Consider the following 20,527-nt stretch of genomic DNA (forward strand, 5'->3'; position numbering starts at 1 on the left):
TATTCTCACTTCACATTACATCTTAAGTAATTAAAAAAAAAAATATATTAATATATTTTTAGATTTGTTTTTTTTTTTTTTGGTTTGCAATGGCTAAGTCTACAAATTACACGAGAGGATCGAACCGCATGCTAGGTGCTAATTATGAATCGTTCATTTGATTAACCCGATTATATATGTATTTCGTTATGTAAATCCGCTTACTTACTAAGGCTACAATTGGTTGAGAGTATTCCATTCGATTTAAGTGAATCTGCGCCAATATCCGGCTGCTAGCTTACATTTATGGATTTAATAAACTGCCTCGCTTCGCTTTGGTATATAATTATTCGGCTATAGGAGACGTGTGTATGCTCTCCTACGTTTCTGGAATCGTAATATTTAGTATTCAGCACAACCAAGCTGTAAGTTTTACTGTATGTATGTTTTCTCGAGTGTGTTTTTTATTTCTCTTAATTCTAATTTCAATATTTTATTATAATTCGTTGACTGAACATTCCACGCACAAACTCTGAAAACATAGGTTACGAAAGGAGGTTTTTAAAATAGTAACTTATTTGAAATAAAAAGAAAACTCAGTGTCAAATGTTCTTTTTGGTGATAATGTTTATTAAGTTGTCTTATATATTTTTCGTAAGGTTTTTTTAAGCCAGAGACAGAGTTATAAAATATATAAAATAAAATTGTAATTCAGAAAATAAAGATTTTTTTGTGTAACAAATTAAAATTCTTACAATTTTCGTATTTGTAATGAATAAAAGTATGAATATAACGCATAATTTTGAAGTGGTTTTATGCACCTACACCGAAAAAAATAGTTGTATTCTTCTTTCAAATGGGCAGGGCTGTTTGCGACTCCCTGGCCAAATAATAGTAAGATGGTTTAAGAAAGTTTAAGAAATTTTCGAAAATTAAAAACAATAAACAATAAAATAAAAACATAAAACAATATTGTGGGGGGGGAAGAGTTTAAATTAAAATGTAGGTTCAGTTTTCAGCCAGGACACGCCTCCAGATCCTGCCCATGGGCGTCTATAATTTTAAGTGCTTTTTTTTTCTTTTCTTTTCTTTTCTTTTCTGTTCCCCCTTCATCCTTTTCATTTCACTTTCCTTTTTCTTCATTCCTTCTGTACTGTCTTCTCTTCTGATTTACGTTTTGTCGGGCTCTTTATCACGTTTTCTTAATCGTTTGTTGTTTTGTTTTTTTCATGTTGCAACATGCTCAAGTTTTTTTCGTCATATAAACTAAACAAAAAAATGGATTTCAAAAAAAGTATTTATATTTAGTGTTAAAAAAAAACGTATATACTTCATTATAGCTATGAAAAAAAAAATATATATGGTTTTGTAGTGTAATTTTGTCTGGGTCTCTCATTCGTCACCTAGTCACCTACTAACCTCTCCTAACCTTCTACGAACCTCTGTAGAAGCCTCTTCTTCACTATCTTTTTTGCAATTCTCCTTTGCGTTCTATAGTTTCTATCTTTCTATCTAAGTATTTTGCGTTTCGTTTTTTGTATTTTGTATTTTAATGTATTTTAATTAATAAACAGCCTGAAAACTTGAGCATGCCCAACTGTCTAGCCGTTTCGTTACAATTATATATGTATGTTATAAAGTAGACAAAAAAATTGGATTCATAAATTATTATATAAAAAAAAAAAAGAATATATGCTCGTATATCTGCATTATTAACTTCAGCTATAAACATACACGATTGTTGCCCGTGTACGTTGTTGCGTCATAGTTCGCGCCAAAAAAATCAGTTTCCAGACACAGAGAAAAAAAAAAAACAATCAGAGCTTATGCTTTCACGCCTACAAGTACATGCTATATATATAGTTATAGATATATAATGTGTATATGTGTTGTTTGTATATATATTTTTCATTTTTTTTTCGGTTTTTTTGTATATATAGTTTTATATGATTATACGTTATAAATATGTGACAAAAAAAAATTATTTCTCATAGTTTCTCTTCTTCCTCTTCTTCATCTAAGTTTAAGCAAAAAAAAATATATTATTCACCTCCTTCATCGAGTTGCATTCAATATATATACTTTCATTATATATAGTTACGAATGATTTTTGTACACATATATACGTGTCTTGGCTTACAGGCTAGTTACAAAAAGAAAAAAAATATTCCTCCCAAAAAAAAAGCACAAAAAATGAAAAAAAAAACCAACTAAACAATAAGGATATCCAGTGAGGAACATACAAAAAAAAATAGTATATATATATAGTAATTAATTGGGGGTTTGAGAACATAAAAATTTGGGTTGTTTGTATGGTATGGTGTCTACGATGATCTCCTACATCATATTCATATATACTTCTTCTATATATATATATATAGTTTTAAATTAAAGATTGCCTTCATCTTTATGTTTTTACACTTCCCAATTGTCAGGCTATGTACGCCAAAGGAAGCCAGTGTTTGTGGGGTTTGTGGATGTTGTGGATGTCGATGTGGATGATGTTGTTGTTGAAGTCAGAGTCGCCGTTGTGGTGTTGTTGGTGTTGGAATTGCTGTTGCTGTTGTTGTAGCTGCTACTAATGTGCAACTCTTGCAACTTGAGGGTCTGCTTGTGCAGCTCTCGTTCGGAGGTGGTCATCGGGCCGAATCCCAGGTCAAGATGCGACGAGTTGTTGGTGAAGTTGTTGGAATAACCACCGCCATGGCCAGAATTGTTCATGAAGCTGCCACAGGCACCGTTGTTGCTATACCCGCTGCTGTTGTAATTGCCGTTGTAGTTGTTGTTATGGCTACTGGTGTTGTTGGCGGTGCTGTGATGGCCATTGGTGTGATTGCTGATGGCCAGCAAGCTGCCACCGTTGCTCGAACTCTGATTCTGGTTCTGGTTCTGGTTCTGACTACTCCTCTGCTGTTGCTGCTGGAAGGGAGGCGGCGATTGGAGTTGGAGTTGCTCCTGGAGATAGTGAAGAGCAGCCACTCCGTTCTGACGAATGCTGTTAAAGTTAATGGTGTTGGGACTATTGCTGGGTGGATTCTGGCTTCCACTTGGACTCAAGCTGTGAGCAGCAGCATTTCCCAGGCGTTGTTGTTGTTGTTGATCTTGTTGTTGTTGCTGATGGTAATGTTGGTGAAATAGTAGCATGTTGTTGTTATCGCTGTTGTTATCGCTGTTGGTGTTTCTGGTGTTGTTATTACTGTTGGTGTTGGTGTTACCATTACCGATCGCATTACTGGGTGTACTGGGGAAGCCCAACGCCTGTTGCTGATGTTGGAGGAGCTGCTGCTGCTGTTGCGGTGTCAATTATAAGTAAGGATAGTGGTACTTCCGGCGGTACAAGCCGTCGAGCAAGTCGGCAAAGTTGTCACCTAAATTAAGTCAATGGGCGATACAGAATGTGGATTAAAAGAAAAAGAGAAAGAAATTCATTAGTAAAAGGCTTTCTTTCACATATACTTAGTCATGCTTCTAGGCTAATAATATCTCAAAAAAAAAAAAAAAACATACTAAGTCTGACTTAATTGGCCCTAAATTACAACTGGCAGCCCTGTCAACTGAACTCTAGCCTCTAGGTGAGAGATAACATTTGTTTAGTATTTCGTTTTAAAGAGTTTCGTTTGCCTTAATCGCTTTGTTTAGGTGTTGTTTTTGGGAGGTTAGTGTTTATTGTTGTTTGGTTTGGTTTGTTGCGTTGTTACTTTTATTTTTTTTTGTTAACGTGGGAATTTAGTTGTAGTTTTAATCCAAGCCGAAGTTGTTAGCGTTTCGATGTCGCTGTATATAGAATATTCATAATTTTATTGCATTTATTTATATATTTATGTATATTTAGTTACAATAGCAGTCGTTTCGGTATTTTGATTAACACACGATTCGATTATATATATATTTTTGCTTTTGTTATTAAAACGTGCCATGTTTTTTCTTTGCCAAAAGGATCTTTTTTTTGGGAATGGGATGGGATTTAGGATCTGAAGATGACTGAAGATGACTGATCGATCGAACAAACACACACAAAGTCAAGTGCGTTTCATTAATATATTAGCAAGCAAAAACAAATTGTTATAAATATTTAGTATCAAAAACATCTAATTATTTGGTTGAAAGTTAATGAATTTAGTGATTCTTGGACATCAGACGAAGCAGACCATGAATGAAACGAAAATCTTTGCTAAACACTAAACATAACTTTAGAACGGGGTTGGAGGGGGGACTCTAAGTTTTAAATACTTATATATGTTTATAAATAGGGATTTGAGAAGCGCAAACAAAGGACAAACTTTACATTTTTTTTAGGTCAGAGTTCGAATTGGGTATGAGGAGTACAATTTTTTTTTCTCTTTTTTTTTTGGCAATTTTTCAATTGGACCTTTTTCAAATAACGCTCTACTATATATGTCCTTGGCACTTGCTCAACTTTAAAGAAAATGCCAAGGACCAAAAAATCCTTAGAGAGAGAGAGAGAGAGAGAGAGAGAGATGGGTACAGTAGCTGGATGATGGCATGAGAGAAAGTAATAAAGAAAAACATGGCACGCTTAGAAAAGAAAATTCATATTTTTTTTTCATTTTCCTTTCGCATTTAAATATATATATATATATACTTTTTTTTGAGATGAGGAATTTGGAAACTGAAATTGATTTTTTTTTTTTTATTTTCTGTCTTCTCAATTATGTGGGTAGGAGCGCATGAGTGTGTAAGTGTCTGTGCGGGTGTGTGTGTCTGTCTGTGTTGTGTCTGTGTTGGTGCTCTCTTCTGGATAGAACTCTACTTATAAGATTAAAAATCGGTTCGATCTCTCGGCTAGATCTCATTATTAGATTATCTTAAAAACGGGCTCTCAAAAGAACAATAAAAAGAAAAAAAAAAAAAAAATAAGAAACTTTATAATTAAGATGCCTTCTTATTAGCAGAGAAGCAACGTTTACAACTAGGAGTAATTAATTAGAAATATTATAGATATAAAAAGGATAATTACTATCGAGACCAAATATAGCATCGCATATAGCATCGAATAATGAGCGTAATTTTTCCATAGCTCCGTCTATAATAAAAAAATGGAACGAAACGAAAAAAAAAATTGTACAACTTGGATTAGTTGTGGCGCAGATTGAGGATATTTTTAATTATTTTTTTTTGGTGGGGATGGGGGGATTTTTGGGAAATGGGAAATTAAAATAAAGATTGAATTTTTTTTTTTTGATTTTTTTATCGATATTATTCAATTATTTGATATTCTTCAACAACAATCAATATGAAGGTGAGTTGAAAGGATCGCCTATTGCTTGGATTTTTGGAAAGAAAAGGCGATCGATTCGAGGGGGGGGGGTTAGTATCTACGGCATGGAAACAACAAATGCGAAATACAATTGGGGAGGGAACACAAACTACGGTAATATAACTCTTCAAAGGATAATGGATATTGGATATTGGATTTTGGATTGTAACTTTGTAAGCTAAGGCAAATAAAACAAAACTAAAAAAAAATTTGGCAAAAAATTCCACAAAAAACTGTCTTCGGATAAGGAAACCGAAGTGATTTCAATGTCACAAAGTATAGCATACTTTTTGGAGGTCCAATGTCAAAGGATATACCCAAAAAGTAGGCAATGTTCTTTGTGATAATCTCCATAGCTAGCTAGCTCTTTCAAAAAAAAAAAAATAAAAATATATATGCTACTCAAATAATATAATGCAAACATAATATATAACGGGTTCGATTTCAAATCAACAACAACAAAAGAGCAAACAAAATGAAAATTATCAAAATTTTAAATCATAAAATGGTTAATCAAAGTTCTACAAGGTCGGATAAGAGATATTTTTGCATATTTATTGTTTTTTGGCTTTAGTAGAAACGATAGATAGAATCGATAGATAGATAGAGTAATAGGATATGGTAGTTATTTTTTTTTGATATAAAGTTGATTCCTTGAATCCACACTGGAACACTGACAGGCACGTAAAAAAATATACAAAAAAAATGTCGAAATAAAATTTGTTATTCGGATAAGTGGATCTTATCGAGCACTAAGCATATAGAGATGATGTTTCAAAAAAAAAAAAAAAAATATTGGCTGAACACACAGTTTTTGGTTTTTGATTTTTTTTTCACTTGGATAAGATATATATATATATATGCGTATGAAATACACTGGCAAAAAAAGTATAAAAAAAATAATGTGGCGATTGTAAGAAGATTGTTTCTCATTTTCAAGGTTTATGGTTTTTTATTTTTTTTTTGTTTTTTTTTTAAGTTTTTGCACTGGAACCGATAAAGGGGTGAGCTTTCGGTATATAGATATATATTTTATTCGGCGTTACAAGATTTCTCGATCCAAGAAAAAAAAAACAAAAAAAAAGGACATCAATATAATGTTGCACATTAAAAAAAAGATTAAAAAAAATAGAATGTCTGATGAGGGAGTCTCTTTTTTTTTTTCTTTTTTCTTGAATGGGTTTGGGGGGGGGGTGGTTGGTTGGTTGTTTTTTTTTTTGGTTTTTTTTGGCAGCACCCCGTTATCGTTTCGGTTTAGTGCGCGCATACTTACCATGCGCATGCGCCTTTCACTTCTTTTTTATCATTTTCACAGTGTCTGTGTTGTCTCTGTCTGTCACACTGCCGCCCTCCTCTCTCTGTCTCTTTCGGCTGGGGATAACTGTAAACATCTGTAGCTGTAAATCTGCACTCGCGCACGTCCGTTCACGCTCGCACCCGAGCGCAGGATATGGGAGATGGGGATCAATAGTTCACCTCACCTCACCTCACTTTCACTCCCTCTCGCTCACACCCAGCACATACACTCACACAGACACACACACAGCAAGGCAGGATAACAAAGATCGAAATATTTGAGAAAAACTCAACAAAAAAAACAAAAACTTAAAAAATACTTTTTGGGAGAAAAAAACTTCCCGTTGGTGTGGTGAATTGCAGCAGCAGCAGTAGCAGTGTTGTGTTGTTTTCCAACACTCTTTTTTTCTCGCAAAAACTTTCATGAACTTGAAAAAAAATGAAAAAAATTGTTGGTTGGTTTTGGTTTTAACGTTTGTTTTGCTTTTCGCTTTTTTATTATTATCGGTTTCTTTTTTTTATATATTTCTCTGGTCACACTTTCCGTTTGCATTTTTTTTCGGGTTTTCTTACTTTTTTTTTTTGCATTTAACGCACTACAAACTAAATAATTATTTAAAATTTAACGCTATTTTATAGAATAAATTTCATGTAGTCAAATATATATAAAATTTATATATTATGTGTATATATCTATATAAGCATTTTTAAAAATTTTCTTTTTTTCAATTCTTTTAAGTTGTTTTTTTGTTTGTTGTTTTTGTTGGTATATGTGATAAAAACTTGATGAGAGAAGAAGAAGAAGAAGTAATAAGGAAATCTTTTGCATTATTTTGGTTGGATTCTTGTTGGTTTATAACTGTTGTTGTTGTTGTTGTTGTTGTGGTTTCTGCTGCTGGATAGAGATGCGAAACTAAAGAATGATTTCACTGATATTCGACAGAGATGCGTTCTGAAGAGTAGGGGGGCAGGGGGGGTGGGTAGCTAGGATAGCTAGGATAATGCTGATCTGAAAACAGGGCAACGCTTTTACTCCTTTAATTGGCTTTTTTATATATATATCGTTGGATTTTCAGTTCTGTTTTTGTTTAATAAAAAATTTATCGAAATTTATCGTTTATCGAAATTTATCGTTTATCGAAACAATAAAAAAAATTCGAAAAAAAAATTGCACACTCCTCTCTCTTTCTCTCTCTCTTTCTCTTCTTTTGATGATTTGTTTTTTTTTAGTTTTAAGTTTTAGTTTTAGTCAGTCTGGTTTTATACACAGTTATTGCATATTCGTTTATATTTTATGTGAAATTTCTTCATGTGTATCTGGGTGTTGTGCTGTGTTGTATAGCCTACTTTTTTGTGCCTAAAACTGGTTCCGCTTCAAGTTCCGACACACACACTTGAAAAAAAATCCAAAAAAAAATATTAGCACTTCTTCTGAACCGTTAGTGTACTTGGGAGTGTGTGTGGGAGTGTGTGTGAGTGTGTAGCACTAGAAAAAATTATATAAAACTGGATGTTCGACAACCCTAGACTTCATTATATCCGTTTTTGTATTTTTTTTGTTGTTTTGGTTGTTTTTAATGGAAAGTTAGTATTTAAAATAGTTTTTATTTTGGGGGGGAAGATGATTTCAAAATAGTTTATATAAAATTTAAGGGAAATTCAATTTCTTGTCTTCTCATTCAAGTAGACACACATATTATTGAATTACTAAGTGGGTGTGGGGGGTTTGGGGGGGTTAAAATCAAAATTAAACTAAGTATGCATTTGTTGTTGTTGTTGTTGGTTGGTTTTGTTAGTTAGTTGTTGTTGGTTGTTGCTTCTGGTGTTTGTTGTTGTTGATGTGGAGGGGGAAAAAAAAGAAACGAGATTTAAAATCTCCCGCTCCCCAAATATATATATATACTGATGGTATATATATACACAAGTGTATCTGGATCATACATATATATGTGTATGTTATGTATATATGTTGCATGTTGGATTGTGTTTTTTTTTTCTCTGAATTGGATTATCTCGGATTAGATAAACTTTTTCGCATCGGAATAGGGATGCGATTTTTGGAAGCGTTGCTGTGATTTTAATGATCTACCTCTGTGCACCATGCTGTTGAATCCGGCGGCCATATGGGGCAGCGGTGGTGGTGGCGGCGGCTGTGGTGCATTCGGCGCCGGTACTCCCATCTGCGACATAAAGTGGGCCGCCTTCGCCTTGCCATGCTCCTCGGCCAGGCGGACGGACAGTGGCTGGGATCCGCCCTCCGGTATAACGTTGTTCAGCGCCGATATGGCCTCCTGTGCCTCCTCGCGCTTGTTATAGCTATTTTTTTTTTTATATTTATAATAATGGATGCACCAAAACATGGATGATGGATATAGAAACATGATCGTGAAAGAAATGAGAGAAAAATAAAAAAAAATAAAATATATATTTTATGAGTAAAGTGGATATTATGGAACTTCTGGTCCCTACTTATATATAGAGACTTCTAATAGAGACTAGACTATAGGGGGACTCACCGAACAAATGCCACGCCACGGGGTCGTCCTGTCAGCTTGTCGCGCAGGATATTCTTCTGGACAATGGAACCGTATTTGCCAAAGATCGTGTCCAGCTGATCGTCGGTGATGGTGCGCGGCAGATTGGTCACATACAGGTTGGTGTCCTTGATGGATTCTCCGCCGGGACGAGCATAGGATACCTGGACAAGGATATAGTTTAGTTATAGAGATTATAATGGATTATATTCTAATGTAGATCTCACCTTAAGCCGCTTGTTACGCACTGTGATGCCATTGAGGACTTTGATCGCACGCTGCGAGTCCATTTCGGATGTGAAGTCCACGAAAGCATATCCAAAACTGTAGCCAGTCTAAGATCGAAATCAGAATTAGTTAAAGATCTTATAGCAAGAGATATATATCCCTTTACTCACCTTATAATCTCTCATGATTCTGCACGTGTTAATGGGTCCAATGGCCCGGAAGAGGGCGTACAGCTCACGGTCAGTCATATCCTGGGGCAAGTAGTTGACAATCAGGTTGGTATTGCTGGCCCGCTGATCGTTCAGCATGTGATCATCGCTGCCGCCGCTGCCCAGCGACAGGCCGCACAGATTGTTCAACGAATTGTTGCTGGTCATGGGCGGCAGGTTGCACATATTGCCGCCGCCGCCACCGCCTCCACCGCCGCCGCCGCCCAATGAATTGGCGCTGCCACCGTTGCCGCCAATACCGCAGCCGGGGAAATCATTGTAACCGCGACGCGACGAGGAACTTGGAAATGAAAATTCTGTATCCTGTGGCGAAAACGCATAACGTGACTGGAATCAGATTAACCATACAAAGATATTCTATCGTTGAGAGAAGGCCTCATATTCGCTGCTTGGGTTTTGGTTAGTTAGTTGGTATGATTTTTTTTTTTAGTGGCGGCTGCTTATCATCGTCGTTGCAACAACAACAACACACACACACACACTGTCGAATGGGAAGTTGAATGTCGAAATATGACGTTGAAATACAGACAAAAAAAAAATATTGAAGAATTCTATGAACGCAACAATCCGAAATGCAAATGCTTCCGTGCTTCAAACTTGGAGTGCACCATTCTCTTGCTTCACTGTACTTCTGGTTTTGTGTATGAGTGTGTGTGTGTCTCTAAAAGGCATTCAAAAGGTTGCAAAAAAAAAAAAAATTGAAAAAAAAATAATCGAATTTTCTTTCTGGTTTTTCTTTTTTTTTTTTTTAAGCTTCTTAAGTGTCTTGGTGGGGGGTGGGGGTGGTGCTTCTTTATGTGCCGGGGCACGGCTGAGGCGGAAACGGAAGTGAAACGGACAAGGTGGCAGGTTGGCCCCCTTAGGTATGCTATTAAAAATTTTTCATGCACGTGTTCTCTGTGTGTGTGTGTGTGTGGGTTTAGTTTAGTTTTTAAGAGTTTATTTAAGAGATTTTTAAAAAAGTTGTTTGTGTTGTTGTTGTTGCTGGTTCTGTTTAGTTTAAGGTTTTAGGTTTTAAGGTTTTTATTTAGTTAGTATCTTGTATTTTGTTGCTCGGAAAATTGTAACCAAAAGCGTGTGTCCCCAGAGCGTTCATGAGACAAACTCAATAACATACAAACTATGGATAGTAGGGAGGCATAAAATTTATATTATTATCATTATTATTATTATTATTATTATCGAGAGTAACTCTTGGTTCTCTGTCATGCGATTTAAATAGAAATCGATCACTAACAATAATCATAAATTTCAGGCTTTAAAATGATAAAAAGGAAAATCAAGAAAATCAAGAAAATATATAAAATATAGTATTGAATACTAACCATTCCCGATGGCAATGAATGGGACATGCCAAATCCTCGCCCACCGCTATTCGTCGATCGATGAAATAGAAAAGATATCGATTAGTAATCGGTAGTGGTGTTATCGATAGGTATTGTATAAATTATCGAAATTATAAGTATAAAGCGCAATTTAAAATTATCTTTCATTTTCTAAATTTTTTTTTAACTTCAAATTTATAATAATTATCTTAAAAAATGATTCAATAATGTTTAGGCGGTTGGATGATATGACGATATATCGATTACAACTAACTTAGTCTTACAAACTAACTTAATATAGCGAACTTAAAGACTTAATTGTAGAATTCGAAATTTAGAAGAAAGAGGCTGCAAGTCTTGCAAGTTCTTGGAGAATACAAAGAAGGATTTTGTATCGTCCTTGAAGCTTGCAAAACCCGTTTAGAAAATTGTAAAAAAAAAATGTTTTTCACTTAAAAAAAATTAGCACTTAAAAAAAAATAGATACATATTATATGTTTCATGCACTTCTTTATACACCGTAAAAAAAAGAAGAAAAAAATACATCACTTGTAGGTTCACTCGAAAAAAAATATCGTTTGACAATTTTTTTTGCACAATTTTTACACTTGAAAAAAAATTGGAAAAAATAAATAATTAGAACAGCAGGGTTGCTGCCTCTATGGCTGGCTGGATGGATGGACTTCTTCCCACGACGATTGGAATTTTAAATGTCTAAGTATTAAGAGGACTTATATATGGCATAAGACTCTCCCCGGATATAGTTTAGGTGGATATAGTTTCTAGTCTTAGAGTCTTGTTACTTACGGGCGGCGGTGGTGGCGTCCTCGATTCAACAACATATCGTTCCGTTGATGAGGAGCCGGAACAGCTGGGTGGCGGAGGTGGTGCAGTCGCCCCCAGTGTAAAAAAAATTTTACCAACTACATACTACATCTACAAGAGTCTGTGTCTTTCGCTCGATGGCGGTAATCGGTTAACGGTTATCGGTAATCGGTATCGGTAATCGGTATCGGGTATCGATGGCTGCTTCTTTCTGGGCTGTGAAAAAAGATGTCTACACAGAATTAAATTCGGCTGCTGGATGACGACGACGACGACGATGACAGGTTTAGAGCTGGAGGGGATTTCTTGATTTGTGTCTCAATTTTTTTTTTATTTTTGATTTTGGAGATGATTTGGAGTGTGTGTGTGTGTGTGTGTGTTTGGATGGGGATTTCGATTTTATTTCGATATATTCACTTGAAAAAAATATGTAACAAAAAAACAGGACAAAGACTTGTCGGCAAGGCCACACTGGCCACAAAAAACAAAAATCCTTCAAGATCTTTGAGTAAGGTCACACTATTGAGATGCTGCACTTTGCTTGTTGACATTGTTGATTGATGTGATGCTGTTGATTTTTGCTGGACGTTGTTGTTGTTGTATTGCATTTTTCATTTTTTTTTTTTTCTTTCATTTTTTTTTTTTTTGCATTTTTTGCTGACCTTGAGGATATATCATAGCCTCATAGCCTTTTATACATTTCGGCTTTCACTCACAAGGCTAGAGAGAGAGAGAAATAGAATGGGGGCGGGGGGGAGAAGGCAATTTGTCGGCTATGCATTGGAATGTGTGTGTAGATATGAGCAGGGCAGTGGGATGGGTGTCTACAAAGTGTGTGCTAACCACAACAAGAACCTATACTTAAAGCTATTTAAACTGTAAATTCCCCCCAACCACACGTGCGGAAAAAGGACAGCCCTACACGCACATGTACAGTATGTATATTCGTACTCGTCGACTTACAACCACGGCATGTCAAGGTCCTGACACAATTTCCCGTTAAGCACGTGGTGTGTGTGTGTGTGTGCCAGTAAATAGCGAGACGAGACCGAGTGGAGCTCAGTGTTTACATTTCATCGACTCCAGCTGAATAATGTGCCATAAATTATACCAAAAAAAAAAATATATATATATTGGCCAAAGAACAAGAACCAGAACAAGTGCATGGCCTGCAGAGCTTAAATGGCCTATAAAAGTGTCACGAATGACGGCATTCCCCCGACCAGCCATGCCATTGTTTTTGGCTCCAGTGGGCCCCGGCGGAGTTTATCAGATCAGAGAACATAACCCCACTTTTTCTTCTTCTTGTTGGCAGCAAAAAACAGTCAAAATTTTATAAAAAAAAAACTCTTAGACGAAACTTAAGGCTTACGTTCTACTGAAGATCTGGCGATGGTAGATAGATGGGCGAATGCTTGGCGAGAGAAAAAGAAAAGCTCAAAAAAAAAAGAAAAGCTCAAAACTCAAAAAAGAACTCAAAGAAAATAAGAAAAAAGAGCAACATAGTAGCAACTTCAAATAACAGTAGTTTAACAGTTAGCAGTAGTAAGTTAAGTGTGGAAGAGAAGAGAAAGAACATTTACCGGTACATTGTGAGACTGTTCAAGTTGCACAGGCCGCACGATGAGAACGTTTTTAGGCCGTTTCTATAATCCTCTTGCCACGAACGAATTTCCCAGATACAGACACATCTATGTATCTGTGTGTCTTTTGTGGGGGGTGTGAGTGGTGTGAGTGTAAGTGTGGCTATGTGTGTGTGCCAAAAAAAAGGATACTACAATAGATAGTTCCGAATCAAAGCCTTTTTTTCGACCCACACATGGCGTTCGCTCTTAAAAATGTATCTTTGTATCTTAAATGCGTTTATTTAGAAATGTATCTTTACGTTGCTTTGTTAACATTTTGCATATTGCTTATCATTTTATCACAAACTGTAAAAAAAAAACAAACAAATCAAAACACGACACGTCGCGACACGTTTGACGAAAACACGCAGACGATCAGCTGATCGAGATCCACCAGAGATCTATATTGGTGTGTGTCCATGGATGTGAGAGTGTGTCCGTGTGCGCATGAAAGTATGCAATGAAGGATGCCAAAACTAGAGAGCGAGAGCGATATGGCGGAGATAATACAGCTAATGAGGGGGGCCATTTTTGAAATGGTACAAAAATATAAACAAAGAGCATCTAAAAAAAAAAACAAGAGAACTGTAAGTTAACTGTAATCGGGAGCGGGAAACTGATTGTATCTCTATAGGGGGGAGGGAGAGGGGCGTCCCCCAACGCTTGACTGTTTTTTGCTGCTCTGGCTTGGTTATCACTATTTACGTGTGTGTGTGTGTGGGTGTCTGTATTTAATTGATTATTGATTTATTTTTGAATGGCCGGACCATCTAGTACATGTAACAGTTAATTATACTTAAACAATGTCGTCGCCATTATAATCCTCCTTATTGCTGTTCTCTGGTTATTGTTATCCATATTCTCGTACTCATTTTCCTTCTATTCTTTTATTTTCTTTTTTTTTTAACTAAAAAAACTTAAAACCATGTGTGTGAGAATGAGATGACGGGGGCGGGGGATAAGACAAAGAGAGAGAGAGTATTACTTTTTAATTGGGCCAGCGATATCAATAGAAAATCGATGACAATCTCAAGATGTTATCGACTTGCAATCGACATCCCTTCCCCGTACACATACCAATGCATATAAGCCGCCAAGTTTGCTTAAAAAAGATACTTCGAACCTGGCAAAAAAAAAATCTGATTCGTAGATGCTAGTCAAAAAAAAAAAATCAGGATGCTATAGGTGGTTGGGATGTCCAACTTGAAGATCTGGGCAGAAAAAAAAATTATTTGCATCACAGTTGTGTGTTCTATTGTGAGGAGACCGGACACTTGGGATATAGGGATGTGGGATGGGTTGGGGTAAAGGATGTTGTAATTACAGTGGAACCTCTTCAATTGCCCATAATTAGGGTGGTTCGACTGTCATTCGAGTTAAAATTAAAGGATGATCAAAGGATTAAAGGAGGAAGGGTCACAAAATGGAACATATGGGCTGCTGACGGAAACTTAACAACTGAAGTTAAAATTTACCTCGACTTGTTGTTGTAACCATATGGAGGATAACCACCGTTATTATTGTTACTACCCGGATTATTGTTGCCGTACATATCCTGAGAGTTGGGAGTGTGTGTGTTTCACTTTAATCGATATTCGATTTTTCGATTTCGATCGAATCAAAAAAAATGCCACCCTCGAGATCTATCGAAGGTGAGCGATATGAGGTGAGACGTGATGATTAGAGATGGGAGCTGTAGTGGTTATTGCTGTTTATCGGGAGGATCTTGCTCCCCACTTCTTCTCCTCCTCCTTTTTCTTCTTCTTTATTGGCGCTCAGCGCTCTCAGCTGGCCTGCTGCTGATGTGTCTTCTTCTTCTTTCTCTTGCTCCCTTCTCAATTGCTATTTTTTTTTCTGTTTTTTTTTTTTTGTGTTGTACTCTCCGTTTCTATAGAAAATGTATTCTCTTTTAGCATACAAAACACTCTCTTAATTTCTATGTCGTTTCTCTCAGTGTATGCTTGATTCTTCTTGTTTACTTGGCGCGCTCTCAGCTGTGTGTGGTTGTTGTAGTAGTTGAAGAGATGATATAGTTGTTGTTGTTGTTGGTACTAAGTGGATTGATTTTGGTTTAGTTTTGATTTAATTTCATTTGTTGGGAATTCTAGGAGGACTAGGGGACGGGGGGGACGGGTTCTACTTAATACGAAATTGAGAAAAAAAAAACACATGAAAGAGACGTGAAGTGTGTGTGCGCGAGACAACGATAATAATGTGTACGAAAAAAAAAAACAAAAATCGAAGAGAGAAAATTGATAATCGCATTACGTATTGAGAGAGTTAACTTATGCATCTGTGTGTGTGTGTGTATCGGTGTGTGTATGTGTACAAAGCTTGAGTTATCAGAAGCAGTATTAATTATTATTAGTTTTTTTCTTGGAAAAAAAAATACGTAAAAAAAAATACTTAACTTATTTTTTTGGTTTGGATTCTTAGGAGACTTAACGTAGAGACCTCTTTGAAATAAAATACCTCTTTAATGCATACAGCCGTTCCTTAACTTATATAATTAAAGCTTAATTAATTGCGCTCTTATACGATAATTTATCTCACCACACCGTGGTGTAATTTCAAAGGACATACCTTGCCATTTTGAAATTATAGTAAGACGACATAGTCGACAGGGGAGTCACAGTATCAAAATCAAAATCCATAATGGAGGACATCACAAAGTTTTTAAATTGAATTTTTTTTAAAAATAAAACACACACAGTAGAGAATTGCAGGACACAAGTTGGACTTGTAACGAGTGGCACTCGAATGAAGATGTCCTGCCGGGCCACGATCTATTTAAGGATCGGCGGTGGGTGGTAGTAGGGTGTAGGGTGGTTGGGTGGTTGGGTGGCAGCAGGTAGGTGGCCAGGAGGCAAGGTGCGCGTGCCAGTCGCGTGTTCTACCTGCCCCCTAATCCTTGATCCTGCTAGGAAGTGTGCCGGGCGTACTTTCATGGGTGGCCGGCTGCATCTCGCGGATCCCCGAAATTCTCACACTCAGGCAGAGGCAGATGTTCCGCCTTCTCGGAAGCTGCAAGGTGCTAACTTTTTGGGTGGAAAAATCGAAAGGTGGAACATGGCAAGCTGCAACTTGGATGGTTACTTGGAAGCAAGCTGCAATTTTTATTCTTCCAACAGATTATAGATTCTAATTTTTAAAGAAGACTTTGGATGTCATTGGTTTACCTAACTGGGTTGAGATGATTTCCATCAACTAGTCATAGATGGATAGATGTCTTGGATTTCATTTAAAAAGAACCTCTAACTTTTGATAAAAAATATCTATTTATTATTTTTTTTTATTTAAATACTATATTTCCTTTTAATTTAATATATTTATATTATATCTCTAGCATCTCTCGATTAAAGATCATTATTTTTATAATCTCCATAAACTTAATCTCCCTGCCATAAATAACCCATTAAGGGATCATCTTTCCTGGCAGCTGCCTCTGGCTCTGCCCCTTGGCCAGGATTTTCGCCAGGGGCAGGTGAGAGTGCAAGCTGACCTACGCTCCTAAAAAGGCCGGCTGGAAAAGTTGGCCTTTTTGCCGTTTTTCATCAGAACCATCGAGTCTCTCAAGGTGGAAGTATCTCGGAAATTAAGAAATTCCCTACAAAGTAAGAATACTAAGATAATTAATAATCTCTGGGAAGATACTAACTTATTCTATTTAAAGGATCCACCCACCCACCCCCTCTCTGAAAAAGTTTGCCCCATTTTCAAGGGAAAGGAAAGGACAACTTTCAGCCCTTCCAGCGGCCGAGAGAGGGGGGGGGGAACCAGAAACGTTGCTAAATTGAAAACGAGGACAGCATGGGGCGAGAAGGGGGCGGGGCCCGGCCTAAATCGCATTGGAGAGCACAATGCTGGCGAGGGGTGCGGTGAGGTTCGGACCGTTTCGAGGGCTGCTTTTTCCAGATTGCCAAAAAAAAAAAAAAAAAAAAAAAAAAAACAACAAAAGAGAACAAGAACGAAAAGAAAGCAAAATATACAGAGAATTATATACAGAGTGTGTGTATCTCGCTTTCCAGCTTTGAAAAGACCAAAACGGAATAGAGGAGACAAAAAAAAAAAACGTAACAGGAAAAGCGGAAGAGAAGCGTAGCAAGGTGGAGATGGCAACAAAAACAAAACCAGAAATGGAAAGAAAATCCACCAAGTAGGGTAACCAAAGTCGCCGTCTTCTGCGACTCAGATATCGTATGCATATCGTATATCGGAGAAAGCTAAATCACCGAGAAATCAAAAAAGAAAGCACAACAAAAAAAAGAGGTCTATGAGGAAAATGACAATATCTGAAGGTAAATACATAAGGGCTTTTATGAATTTTAATTCACAAGAAAAATAACCTCATTTCAATGCTAAATCACTTAGCGAAATACAATATTTTAAGAAAATTTATTAATTTAACATTGAAATCAATAAACATTGATTTCGCTCAGTGCACTGGCCGACTGGAGAGCAGGAGAGCAGGAGAGAGCGAATTGTAAGAAAAAAAAACAAACTTTACAGTTGATAACAGTAGTAGTCCGGCTTATTTGGAGCACAGTTGTGTAAATAGAGCAGCTCTATTATGCAAATGCATGTGTGTGCAAGTGTGTGCAGCTACTGATAATGCGGGGGACAGACAGACAGAGAGAGAGCGCCACTCTCGCTCTCTTTGCGGGCAGCGTGAGTCATGCGGGGGGGGCGCTTCAAGCGCTTGCATGAATGAAATCTCGAAAATCTCATTAAAAGTCGTGTATGAAATGGAGCGATAAAGCGAACATTCCAGCTGATCACTCGTCAAGTGTTGTTGCACTTTCGAGTGTATGTATGTGTGTGTTGCTGTTTTTTTTCTTCTCTTCCAAAACAAAACAACGAAATATTAAATGTTTTTTTTTTTTTTCAAAGTACAGTGAAGCTAATTGTCTAAAATTAGGATCCATACCGTTTAGCAGGGTACAACGAGCATGACGGATATATATGCATATATATATATACATATATATATTTGTTTTTTTTTTTCGCCCCTGCGAATGACCTTCGCTGATTGAAAAACAACAATAAAGAATTGGAAAAAAAAATGGGTTGTCGGAAAGCGGAGAAACTTCAATACCACCACCAGTTCGAGGCCGGTTCCAGGCCGTTCCAGTTTTCCAATATATATATGTATTCCAGTGCAATGAGCCAAACGATCGCTGAGCAATGACATTACCATCAAAAACAACAACAAACACACGGGGGAATGACCGAAATGAGAAAAGAAACATGCAGCTGCCCCCCTCCACCGCACCATGCAGCTGCACGAAGGGTGCAGCACAGCAGCTGAGAGGAAACGGAACGTAGCAGCAGCAAGGACTCTTGCATTACCTGCCTGGAAAATCCTTACCCTTCTTTTCTTTGAAGGAAACTTTTTGCGTCGTATTGGCGCACGCCGCTAATCGGATTAACTTTTCTTTTTCGAGAATATCGTTTGTAGTTAGTACTCACTTTTTTTTAGATTTTATGCAGCGCATTTTTTTTTTAATTGCAATGCAATTTCAAATGGGGAAAATCACTTCAATGGCAAAGAAAAACACACAGAAAACTTCCGCTCCGATAAAAGCTGCAGCCGAAACACGTTGCCTTGGACAGTGGCAGCTGGCAACTCCGCCACAGACGAGGGAGATGGAATAGTGCAGTTTTGCGCAAGTAGGGTTGCCAGATAACGACTCCGATTTTGGTGTTGGAAAACCAATGCAATTCAAATACTCAAATTTTTAAAAATATATATATATATTAAATTTTTTTTCAATTAAAAAAATTAAAAGGATTTAAAAGCCGGAAGTTGACCAAATTAGGGTTTACAAGGACGCACCCGTTGGGATAAAAATGGGTTAGGTAGCAGAAATGTGCAGCGGAACTAAGGACACCCTACTTCCTATTTTGGGTCTGACCGTATTTGGAGTGACAACTCAGGTACCTGATCTCAAGAGCCCCGGCCCTACGTAGCTGGACGCGACTGTATGCATTTTTGTATTTCGCTTGGGCTGTTGTCTTAGCTTCTTCTTCCTCTACCCTCGACAAAATGGTAGTATGTGTATAACACAAAGTACCCGAATATCATCGACTTACCAAATGTTATTTTAACGAAAAATTTAAACACTCACACACTGCTTATATGGGATTTTACTATTATTTATTTTGCTGCGTTTTATTGGTTTTATTGGTATGTATGTAGGTTTTTATGTACTACAGCGGTTGAAAAAAAAAACGATTTAAAAAAAATGGTATATATGCAATACAGAAAAACAAGTATATGTATGTTTCTATGTACTACACCTTAACAAAAAAAAAAAAAAAATTACAAAAAAAAAAGGTAAATATGTATGTATATACACAAAAGTGAGAGAGCGGCCAGCGTCGCTAACACACACACATACACATATGCGCTCGGTGGCGTGTGTATGTGTATACGTGAGAGCAATACGTTGCCATTTTCCCCGTTGTTGGCTGGAGCGTAAGTGTAAGTGTAATGCCACCAAGGCTGAATGGAATTTTACATCCACAATTCATTACTTGCGGCAACGCAACGCATCGGCCCAAACGGCAACCACTATATTTTTTTTCAATACCACAAACAAAAAAAAAAAACAGCAAAGAAAAACAAATACAGCGAGTAGGCAGCCGCCTCACTCGCTGCTATTCGTCATGGCAAAGCAGCCATGTGTGCGTGCGTGTGATCCAAACCAAAAAAATAAAAGAAAAACTCAAAGCTTTTTTTGTACTAGATAGAATGCATAAATATAATATAACTACATATGTATGCGAAATGATTTGCGCATTTTCACAAAGTCTGCGTGTTTTCTATTATCATTTTCTCTTCTTTTCGTTTCTTTTTCTTCTTCTTTATTTAATGTATACACTTCACGTCACTTGTGAGACAAAAAGAGAAGAACGGGGGGGCTTTGAAAACTAAGTGGATAAAAACCCGTCTTAATGCTCAAAAAAATCTTAAACGTACAACTATTTTAAATACACTAACTCGGAGACTTCTCGTCAACTCGCCAACTCGCGCGAATCTTGCTCAAGTGTAGTGTGGTCAAATGGTTGGCAGCAATGTGGGGTTGTTGATAATACTGAAATATATCGATGTTTTCTATAAAAACGGTATATATCGCCTATGGATTTTGCAGAAATATCAAAAATACCATTTATTTGTTCCATTTTTCAATATTTAGATCAATTA

The 20,527-nt window shown here is 36.8% G+C and overlaps 1 protein-coding gene across 1 annotated transcript; it reads right to left on the bottom strand.

The window, feature by feature from the left end:
• Positions 1-588: 588 nt before the first annotated feature.
• Sxl (Sex lethal) lies at positions 589-20,383 on the bottom strand. Its single transcript, XM_070282373.1, is given in 9 exon segments — positions 589-3,347; positions 4,958-5,023; positions 8,643-8,869; positions 9,070-9,251; positions 9,315-9,422; positions 9,486-9,848; positions 10,871-10,916; positions 14,796-15,371; positions 20,324-20,383. Coding segments are annotated over 8 exon segments (2,001 nt in total). The 5' UTR covers positions 14,873-15,371; positions 20,324-20,383; the 3' UTR covers positions 589-2,415.
• Positions 20,384-20,527: the final 144 nt, after the last annotated feature.

This window comes from Drosophila bipectinata, chromosome XL (assembly GCF_030179905.1).
Source record: "Drosophila bipectinata strain 14024-0381.07 chromosome XL, DbipHiC1v2, whole genome shotgun sequence".
Classification (NCBI taxonomy): Eukaryota; Metazoa; Arthropoda; class Insecta; order Diptera; family Drosophilidae; genus Drosophila; species Drosophila bipectinata.